The following is a 22,089-nucleotide window of genomic DNA, read 5'->3' on the forward strand; positions in this document are numbered from 1 at the left end:
TTTTCACATGGCACTACTAACAGTACTGTTGTACATTCAGTCTACCGAGCAGAGCAGGCTGGATAGCGTTTCTTCAGTCAGATACATCTACACCAAGGCAGAATGAATTAAATGAATTTAGTGATGTTGCAGCTATTACATGAAATGTCTCAGGTTTTGCGGTAGTAGGCTATTGATAGATTTGTATTTAGTTTCTATTGACATTGCTTTGTATCTTTTGTATCATCCGTATTTCTTTCCTGTTAGCTTGAGCAGACTTGAAGATTGCCTGCTGGATTGATGCAAGGCTGGTGTCACTGCAAATATGTGATCCTGCAGTAAACCAAATGCGGAATGCGTGTGTGCTGGTCACCTCAGAGAATTATTGGATGTGTTTTGGGATATTTTGGGGTTTGTTTAGGGTTTTTTTTTACTACAACTTCTTAAACATTTTAGTTGTTACAGGAGTTGAACAGGGGAAAGCAATTTTGAGAGTTCGTGTTGTTATAGATGCTCGCCTCCCGTGATGAATCCAAATTGAGGAGCCAATTGTTAATTAATCAAGTGTGAATTTATTAGCAATAGAATGTATTTAAGCAAGCCATGAAGCAGGCAAAACAGCGCTGGGCGGCCGGGGAGTCTCTTGCTCCGCCAACGGTCCGCACCGCACCTCCCCCAGAGTCCCTTTTTATAGTTCAGTAGTTCCGGTTCCACGTAGCACATCCTGGTCTCTTTCTGTGGCTGCGCATGCTGTTGCTAGGGGGTCGCTCTGGTCCCTCTGGTGGTCGTGAGGATGAAGGCCGTAGTCTTCCTCCGCGTTGTGGATCAGTTCCTTTCCTTATTTGGTCATGTTGACCCAATACATAGAAATCCCCGCTTTATTCTTTCGACAATGATTAAGGAAGTGGTTATGCAAGGGTTGTACATTAACAATACAGCAAATACCAAGGTAAGAGGGAAGGGGGGGGCCTCCTTCACCTTCCAACCGGTTTGAGAACAAATCTTATATGCTTTGGTTTATTACAGTGTTACTGTTTTTTGTTTTCTTTTTCAATTGACTTTCAGATCAGAGGGCAAGGACGTGTTTCTCCAACATAGTGAATGGCAGCTGTGCACAGGAGCTTCTCGATAGGTTCACCAGAAGGCAGTCCTGCTGTGAGTCTGACCGGTGCTGGGCCCTCGGGTCTGTTCTGGAGATGTGTCCTGTCAGAGGATCTGGTGAGTAGCTTGTTGGCTGGTTGATTTCTTTTCTCCTTCTTGCTTCTTGTCCATTCTAGTTGGGAGGGAGGTCATGGCCTATTGTAAACTGCTCTAAAATGTGGGCTAAATGGAAAAAGAAAGTCAGGACTTTCATTAATATTAATTCTTGTGTTTTTAATACTGATATTACCATCTGTGAACTTTTTTTTTCTGGTCCATGATTGTTTGGGACTGGTTTCTTTAATGTCCTTTTGTTGACTATGGAAATAGTTCTTGGGAAATGGGAAAGATTTTGTGGTCAAGCTCAAAGAGGGAATGACTCTGAGGGTCCATAGTTCGTTTTGATTTGAAGGAACAGCTGCTCTCTTGTTCCATTAAATTTTGGGTTACTTTGAACTAAAAATGCATCAGTATTTCATTTATTCTTTGAGCTGCTCACAGACCAGTAGTCCACATCCCTAGTGAAGCGTATTTTCAGTTTATCTATATCAAGGTGTCTGAGTGACCAGGGTGTTACAGTGCTGCTAGCAACACCTTAACAAAATAGTTTCACGAAATAGTTGTACCTTACAGCATTTCCTTTTATTATTTTTAGTGTCTTTCCTTAAGTAACACCTGCCACAATTGTGGTGAATGACTTTGTGGACCCCAATCTTATGCTCGACCAGAATCATTTTGTTGCTCAAGTGAATACCTTATAAACTAATGCAGTAGTTACTAGGGCCAGTCAGCTTTGGACTCGTGGCTTTGCGAATGCCAGTTCACGGTTGCTGTTTTCTAGGATCTTTTGCAGCTGGATGTGTGAAAACAGCTTCTCTCATGAGAAGAGAGAAGGGAGACACAGGATGCGCTGATCCTTCAGGGTGATGGGGCCGTGCTGTTCTGTCTCAAGTTCTATGGTTTCCCACATTTGCCCCTTTTTTGTTTAGCCAGACACTGCTGACAGTAAGAGCTGACATAGTTCGGCCTTCAGCTTTCTACAGTCTTCTCATTGAGGCCCACACAAACTCCAATACTAAAAACAGACGTAAGAACACAAATGCTAATAAAAAGACATAGAGATGTGAAGTGCACACCATAACCTGCTGGGTGTAAAGAAGGATCAAATTAGCCTGAGGCTGGTACGTATATATCTTAAGGGTGGGTGTCAGGAGGATGGGGCCAAGCTCTTTTCAGTGGTGCCCAGCAACAGGACAAGGGCCAACGGGCACAAACTGAAGCATAGGAAGTTCCGTCTGAACATGAGGAAGAACTTCCTCACTCTGAGCGTGATGGAGCACTGGGACAGGCTGCCCAGGGAGGTTGTGGAGTCTCCTTCTCTGGAGATATTCAAGACCCGCCTGGACAAGGTCCTGTGCAGGCTGCTGTAGGTGACCCTGTTTGGGCAGGAGGGTTGGACTAGATGACTCACAGAGGTCCCTTCCAACCCCTACCATTCTGTGATTCTGTGATATTGATGGCAAATCTGTTATCTAACATATGGGCGTAGATTGGTTTACTTGCATCCAGTTTTCTTTCTGTGTGGATGGTGGGATCCAAGCACTGCCTGACCACAACATATCATTATTGCCGATTGGAGGGTATGCATCCCACCATGTCAGGAGTTGAAATAATGGTGGATCAATGATATAAGCTCAGTAAATTTGCGTTTGGGTTATAGGTATACTCATCACACATACAAACATCCATAACAATTAGTATTGGGTATTCATATTAATCACCTAGGCTAAGATCAATGTATCTAAGGGCATAACTCATTAACTATATAAGCTAAAATCAGTGTACATAAAAGCATAAATCTGCAGAGTTCACCCCATCTGTTCCCTGCTGCACCAAATGCTTCCGCAAGCCTGAGAAATCAGAATCCAGATACAACAATCTAAAGTCAAGAACCAGAAATAATCAATACCTGCAGAACTGACCAAACCAGAAGATGCAAAGGCAGTTACTCAGTCCAGACAAGTCCGTTAGATCGCAGAAACTAAATAAATCCATCAGATCACATAAATACAAACACTATGACAACAAACACATGAAAACACACAATCATAGTCAGGACTGGACACGCACAAGCACACCAAGTTTCAGCATAAATCCAGGTATTACAAATAGACAGAGACTTACAATAATATTCAACATTTAACAGACAAATTGCCGAGCCTCGGTTTCAGGAAGAGTACTTTCGTTTCAGTTCTGTTTTGGGAAGGGTACGTTTGCTTCTCCCCAGGGATATAGCCCAATGCTGTGAAGCTTTCACTACGACTAGCAGGCAGGCAGCGAGAAATAATACTAGAAGAATGCCTTTACCTTATTGATGGTCCTTGCTCAGAACTTCTCAGTCCAGGGATCGGAGGTTCTCCCCAAGAATCCCTTGGTGCCAGCTGGAGGTCCTGCGATCCCTCGGATCACGGAGGTTCAGGAGCAGGGTCCAATCTGTGGTGCCAAAATCTGTTACCGGAAAGCGGCAAAATAATTGACTCTCTAAAACTGAATTTTGGAGTTCTAGAGAGCAGGCATTCTTTACTGCAGTGCTGGACGCACAGGGGATAGTTCCACCCAAATGTGCGTACCAAAAAGACACAACTACGAGATATTTATGCCATGTTAACATACATAATCGTTACATTTCCGAGAAGTGCTTATCATTTCCCCCCCCCTTTTTTTTTCTTCTTTTTTTTTCATATATTAATATCCTTTGTACATGTCGATTGGCACCTCTGGGCAGTTGTTGGGAGCCCTCAGATGAAGGTTCATACTTTTCCTCATGGTGTCTGCTAGTTGACCTTTTCTTCTGCGCAAACTCAGTTCTAAAATCACATATACCGTGTCCTCCAAGATTGCTTCGTTATACAAAGAGCTGTTGTGGGAGATAATTGCCAAACATAGAAGAAATGTATTAATCGGAGTGGGTGGTGCACCCACTGCAGCCTTCAGAGTACTTGCATTTGCTGTAATTTTTTCAGTTTTCCCCGTGTAATAGGATCATCCGGAGTGGATCTCTTCTGCTTCCACGTCAGAGGTTGCTTCTTGAAATTGAGTGTGGTCATCTCTGGCATCAGATTCTGTGCTACGTTCTTACAGCTCATGATATGGTTTCACATATTTTGCTGGTAACCATCGAGGGCCTGTTGAAAGAACGCAGGCGTACCCTCTTCCCCATGTTATTAGTTGTACAGGACCTGTCCATTGCGATTCCCCAAATTCTTTATACAGTACTTTTGGCTGAGCCACAAATGGAGGGACCATCCCGAATTCGTGGTCAATTGCTGTTGTAAATAACTGTTGATCAGCACAATTAAAAAAATTAAGTACATATAATGCTTTGTCTAACTGTTCCTGTGGGGTAGCACTGCCCATAGGATTCCCCTTTTTTTGTTTACCGTAGCTTTGAGGGTCCCATGGACATGTTCAACAATGGCTTGTGCAGTGGGAGAATGTGGTATACCTGTAACATGTTGTATACCCCAGTCTTGTAGGAAGATAGAAATTGCCCGTGAAACATAAGCAGGACTACTATCAGTTTTAATTGTTTTTGGAATGCCCATAGTGGCAAAACATCTTAGCCAGTGGCGTTTCACGTTGCATGCCTTTTCTCCCGTATGTGCCGTCGCTATCAGAAATCCTGAGAAAGTATCCACACTAACATGTACATAACGCGATCGACCAAATGTTGATATATGTGTAACATCACTCTGCCACAACTCATTGGCTTGTAAACCACGAGGGTTCACTCCTGTATATGATGATACGAGTGTAATACGTTGGCAATCAGGGCATGCACGAACAATTTCTGTGGCTTGCCCTTGGGACGAAGCAAATAGTTTGCGCAAGGAAGAGGCATTTTGATGAAGGAAGTCGTGAGATAATCGGGCTTGCTCAAAACTGTGCGGCAGTACTGCTGCCATTGTCAGTTTGTCTGCTACAGCATTTCCTTCAGTTACTGGTCCTGGTAGAGTAGTGTGTGACCGTATATGCATTATGAAATATACATGTACATGATTTTTAAGTAGTGTAGCTAATTTCAATAGCGAGGAAAAAAGTTGTTTGTTACTGACCTCTTTTATCATTGCATCTTCAGTGCATTGAACAATACCCACAATATATGCAGAATCTGTGACAACATTGAGTGGTTCAGTCTAAAACAATTCAAAGGCATGCAAGGCCGCTGATAGTACAACTATTTGTGTTGATCCTTCAACGATTAAAATAGATGTTTGCCAATCTGACAAATCAGTTTGTTTCCACACAACTACAGCCTTATGTGTTTTCCCTGATCGGTCCAGAAACACTGTTTGTGCTCCTTTAATAGGAACAGGAACACATCGTTTTTTTGGCTGCAATAGAATTTGAGAGAGGGAATGTAACAGCTTATGTTGTGGAAGGGTGTAACGTATCTTATTTAAATAATTAGCTAGAGCGGCTTGCAGCGATAAGGATTCCCTGTTTAATACCACAAAGTCATCTTTAGCCAGCGACAGATAAATAGTAGCAGGGTCATGTCCTGTCAATAGCTGACAACGATTCCGACCTTGTGCAATTAAGGACACTATCGTGTCTGCCTTTGTGGTTAATGTTTTCATGGGCGTATGAGACAAAAAGATCCATTCCAGAGTCTTCAACTCCTGCGTGTTAACATACCACTGACCTAAAAGAGCATAAGGCTGGAAAAAAGCATAAATTATATACAAATGTATTGGTAAGGTGACATTGATTCTGGAGCCAAATGAAGTTGCGATTTTATCCGAAACTTTCTGCAAGACAGTTTTTGCTTCTGGTGTCAATCTCCTGGAAGCTAACAAATCTGAGTCCCCTTTCAACAAGGTAAATAGAGTGGACATCTCTTCATTTGTGATGCCTAAAAGGGGTCGTACCCAATTAGCTATTTCTAATAATTTCAGTAAATCATGAAGAGTGGTGACCTGATGAACAAAACGCAATGGTTGTGGGAACACTTGTGAAGTAAAAAGTTTCTGTCCTAGATACTTCCAGGGCTGCTCTGCACCTTTTCTGGGGCTGTCTGTAACCTGTAGATCTTTAATGACGATTCTAATTTGGCAAAAGCAGTGAGCAGCACATTTTGTGTTTCAGCAGCAAGGAGGATGTCATCCATATAATGGTATAAGTAGATCTGATTGAAAGATTGCCGTACTTCTTTTAGCGCTGCATCCACGACTATCTGGAAAATCGTGGGGCTGTTCATCGTGCCTTGGGGCAGAACGACCCAATGGTGTCACTGTGTAGGTTTGCTGTTGTTAATTGAAGGCACAGAAAATGCAAAATGAGCACAATCATCAGGGTGTAAAAAAATTGTAAAAAACCAGTCCTTTAAATCAACAACAAAAAGAGGCCAATCTTCTGGAATCATAGCCGGGTTAGGGACACCAGGCTGTAGTGGCTGCATTGTGCTCATTACTGCATTTATAGCCCGTAGATCTTGTAATAATCTCCATTTACCAGACTTTTTTGGAATGACAAATCCAGAGGTGTTCCGTGGGCCAGTAGATGGTACCAGGTGACCTAATGCCAGCTCTTTGTCCACAAGGAATTCTGCTGCAGCAACGATACTGTACACACTTTTTCCAACCAAGGGCTTGGATGCAAGGAAAACGGTTCTGGCCGTGCCGTTTCTGGGTCGGGCCGGGCCTGGCGGGCACGCCGGGGGCAGTGAAGGGGGGGCTGGGCTGGGCCGTGCCGCTGGTTGCTGATCAAGGGGAGCTCACCAGCTCAGTGGGAAGGGGCGACGCGTGGGGGGCCATGTGCCCCAGCAGGTGTGAGGTTTGCTGACCCGTCTGGTGCGGTGACTGCTGGTGCTGCAGGCTGTGCTGTGTCGGAGGGACTGCGCGGTTTTAGGCTGGAATTCACCTTGCTTTGATCTCAGGTTGGATATGTCAACTGTTGTAGAGGGACCCTGTTGTACTTTTGCGGTTGCAAGCTGAAATTGCAAGATCTCAGCGACTTCTTCTTGTTCAATTTGCCTCATAATAGCAGTTTGTAGCCGATCTAAAAAATGAACAGAGGGTTCCTGAGATCCCTGTCGAATTGATACGAAAGACGTTTCTCGCCGGCCAAGATCTGGCACCTTTTGCAAGGCCTGGAGAGTTAAATCCACGGTTTGCATAAATACTGCTCTTGGTAGCACCGCTTGCACTCCCCCCGTGGCGTAATTTTCTTGACCCAGCAACTTGTTTTCTCCAATACCTAGTTCAGCAGAAATTTTCTCCAGAACTTGTACAATTACAAGTTCCTTATATTCTGATGCCCAGATGGTATATTGTGCAGATGATAGAACCATGCTAAGTACTGATCGCCAGTCAGAAGGGGTCATGACAGATAATTCTCCTGTCGCCTGTATAAGGTTCACAGTAAACGAAGACTGGAGACCATATTCTCGTATGGATTTCCGAACTTCCTTAATAACCTTGTATGGTAAATAAGCATACTCTGGGGCTTGGTTAGGCTTATATACTACAGGCATAGCTTGAAGGATAGAAACATCTCCTTTGTTGAGTGCATTAATCCTCCATTTATCTAACAATATGTTCAGCTGTCCGACAGCATTCAGTGGTCCCGTACGAGTTAGAGGCTGTGTAGGAGCCAGAGGAGGGGTGTAGGAGCAGAAGGGAGCGGATTAGGAGCAAAAGGGGGGGTTTAAGAAGTGACATACGCGATACTGATTTTTGTCATTGTGGCTGTAAAATTTCATCTGCTGTGGGGGTGGGGGTTGCCATAACCTTCACCGGAGTTAGCGGTGGGTATAAATCAGGTCCATCCTCACAGAATCACAGAATCACAGAATAGTAGGGGTTGGAGGGGACCTCTGTGGGTCATCTAGTCCAACCCTCCTGCCGAAGCAGGGTCACCTACAGCAGGCTGCAGAGGACGTTGTCCAGGCGGGTCTTGAATATCTCCAGAGAAGGAGACTCCACAGCCTCCCTGGGCAGCCTGTTCCAGTGCTCCGTCACCCTCAGAGGGAAGAAGTTCTTCCTCATGTTCAGATGGAACTTCCTGTGCCTCAGTTTGTGCCCATTGCCCCTTGTCCTGTCACTGGGCACCACTGAAAAGAGCTTGGCCCCATCCTCCTGACGCCCACCCTTCAGATATTTATAAGCATTTATTAGGTCCCCTCGCAGCCTTCTCTTCTTCAGGCTGAACAAGCCCAGCTCCCTCAGCCTCTCCTCATAGGGCAGATGTTCCAGTCCCCTCACCATCCTTGTAGCCCTCCACTGGACTCTCTCCAGTAGCTCTTCATCTTTCTTGAAGTGGGGAGCCCAGAACTGGACACAGTACTCCAGATGAGGCCTCACTAGGGCAGTGTAGAGGGGAAGGAGAACCTCCCTCGACCTGCTGGCCAAACTCCTCCTAATGCATCCCAGGATCCCACTGGCCTTCTTGGCAGCCAGGGCACACTGCTGGCTCACGGTCAACCTGTCATCCACCAGGACACCCAGGTCCCTCTCCGCAGAGCTGCTCTCCAGCAGGTCCACCCCAAGACTGTACTGATGCATGGGGTTGTTCCTCCCCAGGTGCAGGACCCTGCATTTGGCTTTGTTGAACCTCATCAGGTTCCTCTCTGTCCAGCTTCTCAGCCTATCCAGGTCACACTGCATGGCAGCACAGCCTTCTGGTGTATCTACCACACCTCCCAGTTTGGTGTCATCAGCAAACTTGCTGAGGGTACATTCTAACTCTTCATCCAGGTCGTTGATGAAGAAGTTAAACAAGACTGGGCCCAGTACTGACCCCTGAGGGACACCAGTAGTTACCAGCCTCCAACTAGACTCAGCGCCGCTGATGACAACCCTCTGAGTTCTGCCATTCAGCCAGTTCTCAATCCACTTCACCGACCACTCATGCAGCCCACACTTCCTGAGCTTCCCTAGGAGGATATTATGGGAGACAGTGTCGAAAGCCTTGCTGAAGTCTAGGTAGACAACATCCACGGCTCTCCCTTCATCTACCCAGCCAGTCATGTCATCATAGAAATCTATTAGATTGGTCAGGCATGATTTCCCCTTGGTGAATCCATGCTGACTACTCCTGATAACCTTCTTTTCTTCCACTTGCTTGATGATGGCCTCCAGGATAAGCTGCTCCATCACCTTTCCCAGGATGGAGGTGAGGATGACCAGCCTGTAGTTCCCTGGGTCCTCCTTCTTGCCCTTTTTGAAGATTGGAGTGACATTGGCCTTTCTCCAGTCCTCGGGCACCTCTCCTGTCCTCCAGGACCTCTCAAAGATGATGGAGAGTGGCTCAGCAATGACATCCGCCAGCTCTCTCAGCACTCGTGGGTGCATTCCAGTGGGGCCCATGGATTTGTGGACGTCCAGATAGCTTAAGCGATCCCTCACACAGTCCTCCTCGACCAAGGGAAAGTCATCCTCTCTGTGGGCTTCTTCTCTTACCTCCGGTGCCTGGGATTCCTGAGGGCCTTTCTTGGCACTGAAGACTGAAGCAAAGAAGGCATTCAGTAGCTCTGCCTTCTCCGCATCCTCCGTCACCAGGACACCCGCCTCATTCAGCAGCGGCCCCACATTGTCCCTAGCCTTCCTTTTGCTGCTGATGTAGTTGAAGAAGCCCTTCTTGTTGTTTTTGACATCCCTTGCCAGCTTCAATTCCAGGTGGGCCTTGGCCTTCCTCGTCACATCCCTGCATGCTCTCACCACGTTTCTGTACTCTTCCCAAGTGGCCTGCCCCTCTTTCCACATTCCATGGACCTTTCTCTTCTGCCTGATCTCTGCTAGAAGCTCCTTGTTTAACCATGCAGGTCTCCTGCCTCCTTTGCTCGATTTCTTTCTCAGGGGGATGCATTGCTCCTGTGCATGGAAGAAGTGTCATTTAAAGAGCGACCAGCACTCATGGACCCCCTGCCTTCGAGAGCCCTGGCCCACTGGATTCCTCCCAGTAGCTCCTTGAAGAGGCCAAAGTCAGCCCTCCTGAGGTCCAAGGTTTTGATCCTGCTTATCGCCCTGCTTCCTCCACGCAGGATCCTGAACTCGACCATTTCATGATCACTGCAGCCGAGTCTACCTCCAGCCTTCACATCCTCCACCAGTCCCTCCTTGTTTGTTAACACAAGGTCCAGCAGCGCGCCTTTCCTTGTTGGTTCTTCCACCACTTGCATCAGAAAGTTATCATCGATGCTCTGTAGGAACCTCCTGGATTGCGCCTGCCTAGCTGTATGGTCTTCCCACCTGATGTCAGGGTGGTTGAAGTCCCCCATGAGAACCAGGGCCTGTGACTGTGAGGTGTCTATTTCTCTGGGATGAAAAGGGTCGTCAGATTCTGGTGGATCTGTCCCCCGCATTCCCTGTGTTGAGTTAGGGGTTTCGTCGTACGTAGGACTACATATTTCAGAAGACTGCAGCTCGGTCTGTTCCTGCTTTTGCGAGAACGGAGGAGGGGCAGCCGATGCTTGTAAGATAGTTTCTGTGGGTTTTAGAGCATTTAAAGCTGTATACACTGTTTTCCAAGTTGTAATGATTTCGTCAGGGACTTCGAGCTGCAAGTCCTTTTTTGTCTGCAGTTCCTCCCCCAACTTTGCCCACAACGAGCTATCATACGAACCTGAGGAAGGGTACCATGAGCAATAGTCTCTTATCCAAACTAACAATTTAACCGACGTTGTAACTGATACTGCAAACCCGTGTTCTTTCAAAATTCTCTGTAAAATCTCTTGATGGAGCTTTTGCTCCTTTGTAGCTGACTCTCCCATCTTATAAATCCGCAGCTGCTCACCTCGGTCGTTCCAGTGAAGGGTGATGTCTCCTCTTGTGTGTGCACACGTGTGCATATGTCTCTCCTCTTGGTCCCAGCTGCGGTTCACCACCGGTAATAATCTCCAACTCTGAATACCTTCATGTCCGAATATCTTCATGTCCGAATACCCACGTTCGGGCTCCATTTGTGGTGAATGATTTCATGGACCCCAATCTTGTGCTCGATCAGAATCATTTTGTTGCTCAAGTGAATACCTTATATACTAATAAAACAGTTACTAGAGCCAATCAGTTTTGGATTCGTGGCTTTGCGAATGCCAGTTCACGGTTGCTGTTTTCCAGGGTCTTTTACAGCTGGATGTGTGAAAACGGCTTCTCTCATGAGAAGAGAGAAGGGAGACACAGGATGCCCTGATCCTTCAGGTCACGAGACGGTGCTGTTCTGTCTCAAATTACTTGGTTTCCCACAACTCTGAAGATGACAGCAGAATTATGTCCTTTTTAGGACTAACTACATAACTATAAACAAGCATGAAATGTATGGAAAAAGCATACTTTTGCTGGGAACTATTACTTGGATTGTAACAGTTAACTTGTAATATTGTTGTCCTGCGTAATATTACAACCACAGAAAAAACCTGTTAATTTTTCCCAGGGTGCTACATGAAAAAAGGCAAAATCTGAATAGAAAACCATGTGTGTTGTATTATATTCTGTCTATAATAACCATTAATTTCTTGCATTTTAAGAAAGAAGCTAATTTTTTTTTCACTTAAAGCATTTACTCAAGAATTTCAAAGGAAATGATTGCAGTTAGGTGGCAAAATCTCCTAGAGTCCTTTGAAAGTCCACAATTTGCTTTGAAGTGTAGAAGAGGCAGGCCCTCCTACTCTCTTTTTGGATACTTAGCTTTAGGAAGCAGGTGCCAAAAGCAACAGGAGGTGGGAGTGCTTGGTCTCTTGATGGAGAACTTCATCTCGTTGCGAGTAGAGTCTGAAGTCCAGTCCAAAGGCCACAGAAGTTAATGGAATGATCTGATCGCTGCTGTTTTCAGTGGGAATTGAGTTAGGCTGTAGGAGATCCAAAACGGTGTGGTGGCATTTAGCCATGACATTCTCATTAATGATGATAGGAACTGAACTGTTATAACCCTGTCTAACATGGAGCACTCGCACTTTTCCATATTAAGATTGACTTTGTAATGAAGGGATTTAGATACTTTTTCACTGCATAAACCTCAATTCTGATTGGCATCCCAGTATTGAAATGCTAGAGAATTTGCAAGCATCCCCTTTGGTTTGATGAAGTATTTAAGGAAAAATCCCAAGTCTGGACCTGCTCATCAGACTGTTTTGCTTGTTTGTTTGCTTAATCTGATGGAGTAGAGAGCTTTGGCAGGGGCCATGTCCCTGCGTTAGCACTGGGGTGTGGGAGTGTGTTGTCAGGCTTGGAGCTTGGCATGCCTGACGTCAGCCACTGCCGCAGGACTGCGGGCACTGCCGGGGCGTGCTGATGGCAGCTCTCTGCTTGCGCCTGTTGCGCTGCCGGTTAGAAACTTAATTAGGAAGAACTACCTGTCCGTCTTGCGCTCCTGTCTTTTTTTCTCTTCCATGTACAACACGCATACATTTGTGTCCAAACAGATATGTGTGAAACTAGGCTGACTGAAAAAAAAAAAATCTGGTCGTTTTTTGTGGTGACAGTTTTTGTCACGCTTCTTTGTTTGATTTGTTTTTTCACCATAAAAGTACTTAGATAACAATTTCGACTTCAATGACTTCTTGCTTTCACCCAGCATGGTTCTAAAGCAAATGGACTACTTTATTTCCTCAAGTCTGCTAAAATTAGACCTGTACTTCAGCATGATTCATTTCCCAAGAAGCTTTGTGCGTTATAGCTAAAAATGAGCACCATTGCATATATCGATTTCATTGCCATGTGCTAGATTTCTGTGCAGCTCACAGGTCTGTTGGCCTGGAAAACAATTCAAGTTTCTTTTGGAGTTGCTTCTCAGGTGATCAAACACACAAAAATAACAAAGCAAAAAACCAAAACAAAACCCCAAACCCGTTCCTCTCCTCACTCTTCTTCAAACGTGTTCGTGGGAGGAAAATAACCAAACCGAGACTTGTGTAGCCTTTCCGTTTTCTGTAAAACATATCTACCATGAGACAATCCCAGCTGGAGATTGAGTCCTAAAACTATGAAATGTGATGGTGCAAATACAAACTGATCCTAATGAAAACTGCGTTTCAAAACTTTGCGGAGAACAAGCTGGGACTTGGTTAGATTGAGTCCAAGTCTGTAACACTTCTCTAAAGCAAAGGTAAAATCACCACATACGTGTTCCGTATCCTGCATTTGTAGATTGTTTTTACACCATGGTATAATCTGAGCCTAAACGCTTTCTAATTATTTTACCTGGACATTTTTTTGTGTCCTTGTAGAAAATACTTGGGTTTTATTAAAAAACCAGCACCCAACAACAGTAAAAAACCCTCGAAGCCAGAAGCTGATATAAAGATTTCTTGGTGTTTGACTCACAAATGTTGTTTTGAGGGCAAAGACTTCTTTCCGTGAACAAATCTGAACATTTCTGCATAAGGGTGATGTTTTGCATGTGGTACATAGGGGAAAACTCCATTTTCTGCTAGAAGTAGAAAGCTACTTTGGTGTCTAGTCACCTTAATTTAAAATAGGCGAGCTGAACAGATGAGTTCTCAAATTACAGTTAAATTAACACTAGTTTTGGAAGTGTCAGCTTAATCAATGAGTGAAAAATAGTGAAGAGAAAATACCATGTGTTTTGTAAAAAGCTGAAGTAAAAATACGATCACTTTTCTGGATGCTTACTGATAAAAACAAGGTAGCTGACACTACAGATTAATTGTAAGCTTGTATTTCAGGCCGCGTAATGTTGAACCTTCCTAAGAAGCTTATGAAATAATGTTTGTTTATCTTAGGATTATTGATTTGATAGAAATAACTAGAAGAAGGGTAAACACAGAAAAATTGGGTGATAGAAACTTGCACGTTTTGTCCTTAACAAGGTCTTAAAGAATTTCCTTTCCACCCTTTGGTCCCTAGGAAGCTCAGGACTGCGAGAAAACTGGGGTGACTTAGCAAAAGCTTGTGCTTCCTTCTGGCTGTCGTGCTATGCGTATTAAAGCCGTTGGACGGACTTATGTCCCACAGGTCAGCGAGAACCTGGACACTTCCTCTCTCTTCAGTAGCCACAGGCTGAAGGAGGGGCTGTTTTGAGTCAAGTAGGCTGTCCTAGGTATGTCTTTGTGGACAGTCACCAAACGCTGTCTTCGTAGATTCCAGAAACATTGTCACTTTTTGTGTCTGAAAGTGCCTTTAATAAACAATAGTAGAATTTATTGAGGAATTAAACTGTGTGTTATATTTTACCTGTATCCATTTTTGTGCAACTCAGTGGCATCTAATTGCTTTAATGTTTTTGTGATCAAGTGACACTCAAATGGCAATATATTTTTACAACTCTTCAGAGAGCTTTTTGCACGCCTACACGGTACTCTCCATTTCATTGTCTGAGCTCTTAAGTCACTGTTCAGGCAATTATGCTGGACTCCTCTAAAGAAAGAGTCCAGGTTTTGTACCAAGTTAAAGGTTAGTTGTCTTTTATACATCAGAAATCATTTTTCCATAGACAGCATTCTCGTCTTAAAAAGTAAGAGAGGATAATTTCTTGGGAAAACAAGTGATGAAATATTTAATTGATTAGTATTTTGTAGTTGCTTCAAAACCAAAGTCATAAAATTAATGAAGACAGTAAGAGAAGCATAAACTAGGGAATATGAATGCTAACTGGAATTATCAGGATTAAGAAGGAGCTTGAAGAAGTAGCCAAAAACTTGAAAGCCAATATTAAGAAATTACTTACATTTAACAGGCCTATAACAGCCAGAGAATGACATGTGCAACAAATTCATGTGAGGGTATGGCTACGATGAAGAGACCACTGGCGACTGTAATAAACCTGCAGAGCCACGGAGTGGTCTGAGGGCTGCTTTCATTGAGACTGGTAATCTGAGCAGCATGTTCATGGAGGAGTAAGCATGAAGGTGATGTTCCTTTTAGTTCACTGGAGGTGTGTCATTCAAAGGAGATAACGGGGCTGATACTGGAATAACTGATGATGAGGTCACGTCTATTTAATAACTGAATTTTGGTGTAGGGCAGTGATTTTCGCTAATAAGGTTGTGTCTTGGGTTTTACCTTCATTAATGTTGAAATAGTCTTACCCCTGCCTACCTTTTCTTTCTGCTTCTTATCACTTTACCTGACTAATCTGCTTTTCAAACCTGCCTCAGGTATTAAATACATACTGCAGTTACCAAATTCCCATTTTCTCAGGGACTGCCTGATGAGATGTGACGTGGCGGGGAGAGGGAGACCCTTGAAGCAGGTCAGGCAGTAGGTGCTGGGGATGGAGTGTTGGTATTTCAGATGCTGTTGCATACCACAGGCGTGAGTCACAGCAGCGGTTGAATCCTCCCTGTTATCAAAGCAATAAAAACCGTAAACAATACATCTGTAACAGACTTTAAGAGATTATTTTTTTTGAGACGGGGAAAAATCTGTCGCAATGTGAACTAATGAACTCTGTTTATAGTATGTTCCGTGTTTTGAGTGGTTGTTGAACTGTACAGCCCTTGTTTCCTCCAGATGTTTTTGTCATTCCTTCTACGTTATGATCCTAAGAGCAGTTACTGTAAGAAGACATCATTTTTGTTTAAAACTGTGTCAGACAAATTGATCTAGGTTTGTTTCTTTTTGCTTCTGTGATAAATTACTGTGGTGTGGTACAAGAATCAATGATGTGGTGTAATGAACCCAGTGATTGCTGTGATTGCTGCATGTGCTCGTGAAAATCGTGCAACACCTCAAGATGTATCACAGATGGTTTTATTCAAAGTTAACAGCTAGAATCCATATGTGGATTTAGTGAATCAGTGTGACAAGGAGAAAAGTGAAGGGAAATTGTGTGCTGATGGAATGAGATTGTACTTCGCAGATCCTAGCGGCTGACCCTGTCACTTGCAAGATTGCCCTAGAAAGTGGAAAGAAAAGAAACTCTGGGACCCTGAGCTCAGCCAAAATGTTTTCTTGTGTGAACTGCAGTACTTTGAGCACCACACATAGTGCTTACATGCTCTTCTGCTGCATTGTGCAAGGCACAAGCCCTTGGTTTCCAGACAAGTGGTGGAATAACTGCCCAATTTTCATTCATTTTTGATATAATTTGATTGCTTGAAGCTCTTTGAAAGGAGACAGCAGAGAGTCAGGTAGCGGGAACAAGGGACTGCCATTTGTGCAGGCAGCGGTCAGGCTGCTGCCGCGTCTCTGCTGTGTCTGGTTTGCACTGACAGAGCGTTACCTGTCGCAACACGGCGTGCAGCGTCTGCTCGTTAGCCCGATACACATTCCTTTGCCACAGCAAAAATGTCGGCGAGATGTTAGTTCAGTAGGACGTACCTCTGCATTTCCTTTTCTACAGAACAAATACTGCTAATATTTTAATGGCTCTGACGCTGAAATTATTAGCCTGCTATAAACTTAGAAGACCCTTTAGACAAAAAGAGTTATTCAGGGCCGTGTAACTGTAGAAGCATATCTGAATTAGCTCAATATTTTGGAACGGCATGATGTATTGAGACAAATTTTTAATTGAGTTGAAGATAGTTATTTTCAAACTCCTGGGCAGGAATGAGTCTCTGGAAGCCTGAGGTGCATTTATTACAAGCTCTTTAAGGGACTTGTCTAATTCTAGGCTGTAGTGAAAAAAGAGTAAATTATTGATGAGTGGGCAGTGCAAGTCCCTCTCCATAGTCTTCTGGTCAAATTAATATAATTGATACACCACAAACTAGCCATCACTTTTTCATGTTTATGTCACTGCCATAGCATTTGCCTGTAAGACAAAATGCAGTCACTAGAATGTGGCTGTACTGTATGGTCACCCCTACAAAATGGGAAAAGGATTCTAAAAAGCCTCCACCTTTTTGGCTTCATATTCCTCTCTAAAGTCTCTAGCTGTATAGCACATGCAGAGAAGAAGTATGAAAGGCGGGAGCAGAAGGGCTGTGCTGATGCGGCAGACAGCTCGGCTTTGCATTTAGACAGTGCAGCAAGCAAGGATGGTAAAAGATGTAAAAAGCTGGTTTGGTTTAGAGGATTGGCTGTCATCTGCAAAGCATCAAAACCCCGTGTTGGTATCAGTATGATAAAGATACCGAGCTCCCGTCCTCCTTCCTGACTTGGCTCATTGTCAGTACGAGGGAGGAACAGGGGAAACTTTCTCAGATTAAGAGTAGCAAAGTCCTGGAATTCAATCCAACCCCATAAAACAAGCTCTCCCAGGTACTGTGCGTGCAGGGACCCAACACACTGGGTCTGAGCGATCATGCACCAGAAGCCTGTCTGCTGAACAGAAGTGATTAATGCAAGAAGTTAGCTGATTTGGCAATTAGACGGTGATCGTACTGGTCTCATCCGAGGAAGCGTTACTGTTGTGCTACCATTCCTGCTTCACAAGGCTGAATCAGTTTGTGTTGTTCAAACTACTGGCGAAGTGTTGCAATCTACTCAAACTGTAGAACAGACTGAAATCTTCAGAAACTATGTAATTAATATTATTCCTAATGCATCACTACATTTGATGGAGTTAGCTTCCTGTGATATAGCCAAAGGAAAAAGTGTTTTGACATTAGGTTCTTGAAACCCTAAGACTTGGAGTAGAGCTTGACATGTGAAAAGCAATTAGAGTGTGATTCATTAATCTTGCACTGAACAGTGGACAGCTCATGGCTGGATAGAATTAAAAATAGAGGGAAGAAATTACATGCTTAATGGGTTATCATTGTATGCGGTGTCGCTCCTGCTGTCACACTTTTCTAGAAGACTTTAATATTCGTGGTAAACAAACTGGAAACTTTTCTAATCCTGCAGTAGCATAGGTAACACTTCTTTCAGTCCAGGAAAAATTTTTGATGGCAAAATGTTCCCTTTCTTGCTGTTAGGGATTTTAGATTTTTATTTTATATTTTAATCTGCTGTATGGATTATCAAGAGAGAATTAAAATGATGTGGAAAAAGCAAACTGCCTTCAGCAACTCAGATTAGCTAGAATATTGATTTGTTTTCCCTCCCTGTTTCTGGATGGTGTGTCAGAAGAAATCACTAGCCAGAAGCAAGTCATGAAAAATGTAGCAAGATGGGGTGGTATTTCACTGATGTTGGTCATGGGTGTAGAAAAATGGTACTTCTGCTCTGGGGGTGGAAGCATTCTTGTCATTTTGTGTGTTTGTTTGCTTTGTCGATGCTGTTTGGGTGTTCTAACAACGCCTGTTTTGCTTTGTGAACAAATACTGCTGTGGTGTATTGTACATCAGATAAACCTGAACTTCAAATGGATGTCACCGTGCTTTGTCATTAGCATCATCAAAATATGCTATCAGTTGACAAAGAAGCATGGACTGATGGCTGACATTCCCCACAAGAATGGTTTGAAGCCTGAAAATTCTGTGGCAGTGCAAAGTCTCTGCTAATTTTTTTCACCATTTCTCTTTGGCTAAGCCCAACTTGGTCAAGAGTGAGCCATGTTCTACTCTTAAGTACGCTGTCCAGTGCCTCGACAGACATAAACTGGGAAGTTACACGCCACCCAGGAGGCTTCAACTGATCTGGATACTGAAGTGTCTTTTCAGACTTGCAGTAACATGCTGGAATCTGCCTGAGTGCAGTCTCTGCTGTTGTTACACTGAACGCTTCCCTTTTGCCAGAACTCTGGTTATGCAAAGCAGAATTGTTCCAAAGAACAAAAGTGGGCAAACAAACTGATGGACGATGATTAATGGTGTAGCAAATTTCTCAAACACAAACAGAGAATTACCTGCAGTCACTGTGATCACTGGTGTACTTTGTATACTAATGAGATCAAAGGGACAGTTCTTGCAGCCGTGAGAACCAAATTAATGGGTCAAAATCCTTGTGTCTGAGATGGCATGGAGCTGTGTAATTTTAAAAATTACTGTTTAGCGGGGGTAAAGGCAAGACTTAAAGAAAATAAGAGCAGAGAGAAGAATAAAGCACATCCTTTAAAGGATGCATTCAGAAAAGCAGGAGTATTTTTGGTCTGTATTTGCACACCACAGTCACCGCGGAAAACCAGCTCAGAATAAGAACAGTAACAGCAGCAGAAGCAATAATGTTCAGGGCCTTCATAATATATTTTAAAAACTGAAACTCCCAAACCAAAAAGCAGAATTACAAAACAGCGAGAAAGCCTGAGGGTTAATTGGATTACGGATTAGAGTGATAGGATTAGTGGCTGCGCCTTCTGAACAGAGTCACCCCTAAGGAAGCAGGGCGATAAGCAAGATCAAAACCTTGGACCTAAGGAGGGCTAACTTTGGCCTCTTCAAGGAGCTACTGGGAGGAATCCCGTGGCCAGGGCTGTCAAAGGCAGGAGGGTCCAAGAGTGCTGGTCGCTCTTTAAACGTCACTTCCTCCATGCTCAGGAGCGGTGCATGCCCCTGAGAAAGAAATCGAGCAAAGGAGGCAGGAGACCTGCATGGTTAAACAAGGACCTTCTAGCAGAGCTCAGGTGGAAGGGAAAGGTCCATGGAAAGTGGAAAGAGGGGCAGACCACTTGGGAAGAGTACAGGAATGTGGTCAGAGCATGCAGGGATGCGACGAGGAAGGCCCAAGCCCACCTGGAATTGAAGCTGGCAAGGGATGTCAAAAACAACAAGAAGGGCTTCTTCAACTACATCAGCAGCAAAAGGAAGGCTAGGGACAATGTGGGGCTGCTGCTGAATGAGGCGAGTGTCCTGGTGACGGAGGATACAGAGAAGGCAAAGCTACTGAATGCCTTCTTTGCTTCAGTCTTCAGTGCCAAGGCAGGCCCTCAGGAATCCCAGGCCGTGGAGGTAAGAGAAGAAGCCCACAGAGAGGATGACTTTCCCTTGGTTGAGGAGGACTGTGTGAGGGATCGCTTAAGCGATCTGGACGTCCACAAATCCATGGGCCCCGATGGAATGCACCCACGAGTGCTGAGAGAGCTGGTGGATGTCATTGTTGAGCCACTCTCCATCATCTTTGAGAGGTCCTGGAGGACAGGAGAGGTGCCCGAGGACTGGAGAAAGGCCAGTGTCACTCCAATCTTCAAAAAGGGCAAGAAAGAGGACGCAGGGAACTACAGGCCGGTCAGCCTCACCTCCATCCCGGGAAAGGTGATGGAGCAGCTTATCCTGGAGGTCATCATCAAGCGAGTGGAAGAAAAGAAGGTTATCAGGAGTAGTCAGCATGTAGTCAGCGCTGAGTCTAGTTGGAGGCCGGTAACTAGTGGTATTCCCCAGGGGTCAGTACTGGGCCCAGTCTTGTTCAACTTCTTCACCAGTGACCTGGATGAAGAGTTAGAGTGTACCCTCAGCAAGTTTGCTGACGACACCAAACTGGGAGGAGTGGTAGATACACCAGAAGGCTGTGCTGCCATTCAGCGTGACCTGGACAGGCTCGAAAGTTGGGCAGAGAGGAACCTGATGAGGTTCAATAAAGCCAAATGCAGGGTCCTGCACCTGGGGAGGAACAACCCCATGCATCAGTACAGGCTTGGGGTGGACCTGCTGGAGAGCAGCTCTGCGGAGAGGGACCTGGGTGTCCTGGTGGACGACAGGTTAACCATGAGCCAGCAGTGTGCCCTGGCTGCCAAGAAGGCCAATGGTATTCTGGGGTGCATTAGGAGGAGTGTGGCCAGCAGGTCGAGGGAGGTTCTCCTTCCCCTCTGCACTGCCCTGGTGAGGCCTCATCTGGAGTACTGTGTCCAGTTCTGGGCTCCCCACTTCAAGAAAGATGAAGAGCTACTGGAGAGAGTCCAGCGGAGGGCTACAAGGATGGTGAGGGGACTGGAACATCTGCCCTATGAGGAGAGGCTGAGGGAGCTGGGCTTGTTCAGCCTGAAGAAGAGAAGGCTGCGAGGGGACCTTATATATACTTACAAATATCTGAAGGGTGGGTGTCAGGAGGATGGGGCCAAGCTCTTTTCAGTAGTGCCCAGCGACAGGACGAGGGGCAATGGGCACAAACTGAAGCAGAGGAAGTTCCGTCTGAACATGAGGAAGAACTTCTTCCCTCTGAGGGTGACGGAGCACTGGAACAGGCTGCCCAGGAAGGCTGTGGAGTCTCCTTCTCTGGAGATATTCAAGACCCGCCTGGACAAGGTCCTGTTCAGCCTGCTGTAGGCGACCCTGCTTCGGCAGGAGGGTTGGACTAGATGACCCACAGAGGTCCCTTCCAGCCCGTGTCATTCTGTGATTCTGTGAAAAGATTTTAGACGTAATACTCCATTGATTCTGTTGCTGGGAAAACTGAAATTTTACAGTGCTACTGATGTAACCGATAAAAAATAATTAAAATACTCCTCCTTCTAAAGCCAAGCTTGCTTTTGCATTACGAGAAGCAAAATGTTCTATTTTAATTATTTCACTAGTGTACTTCATGCTCTAATGTCTAGGAAGTGTCTGATGACCTGAGCCTGTGAAGTGCCAGTCAGCGTTGGCTGGTGATGAAGGTGCTGGGCTCTGTGGTGGTCTTGCCAGAAGAGGTGGAAAGTGTATTTTTGTCCAGAAAGTAGCGTAAAGCCCTGCAGTATTTCCAGGTCTCCCGCAGCTGACATGGGTGTGGGCTGAAGTTTGGGGAGTTAGAAAGGAGAGAGAGATGCAATACCCAGCGGTTGTCACCAGGAGGGAAATCCAGCTCGGTCCTTGCAGCATGTGCATTCCTCCCCAGAGCTGCTGGCTGATGCCTGTCCTTAGCAAGTAAACAGCTTGGAGCCTGCCAGCGCTGTGCTGTTTCGTGACTAAAAAATACTGTGGCTCCATCTGATGGAATGCAGGTGAAACACTGGTAGCGCTAGTGGCAGAATAAACTGGGAAAAAGTAGACCAAAAGTCAGCCTGAGAAAGTGACTGTTCCTGCCCTCATTCTCTTTGCAGAGCCGTTATCCACACGTAACCCACCCCGTTTCAGCATCTAGCTCGAGACAGAAACTGAAGAAGAATATTAGCACAATACTTCTGGGGGAAAAAAGTTTCATAAACGGCTCGGAGATAGCGATTTAAACTGTAATGGAACATTTGATGTCAAGATCTTCACTGTATTCATTTTCA

At 44.9% G+C, this 22,089-nt stretch overlaps 1 protein-coding gene across 1 annotated transcript in view; it reads left to right on the top strand.

The window, feature by feature from the left end:
* The window catches only part of LOC142364629 (uncharacterized), a 50,298-nt gene that overhangs the window by 22,430 nt on the left and 5,779 nt on the right, over window positions 1-22,089 (top strand). The window contains exon 6 of the mRNA XM_075444545.1: window positions 1,045-1,197. Within this exon, the coding sequence (XP_075300660.1) occupies window positions 1,045-1,197 (153 nt within the window). The remainder of the gene's footprint in view (window positions 1-1,044; window positions 1,198-22,089) is intronic.

This window comes from Opisthocomus hoazin, chromosome 2 (assembly GCF_030867145.1).
Source record: "Opisthocomus hoazin isolate bOpiHoa1 chromosome 2, bOpiHoa1.hap1, whole genome shotgun sequence".
NCBI lineage: Eukaryota > Metazoa > Chordata > Aves > Opisthocomiformes > Opisthocomidae > Opisthocomus > Opisthocomus hoazin.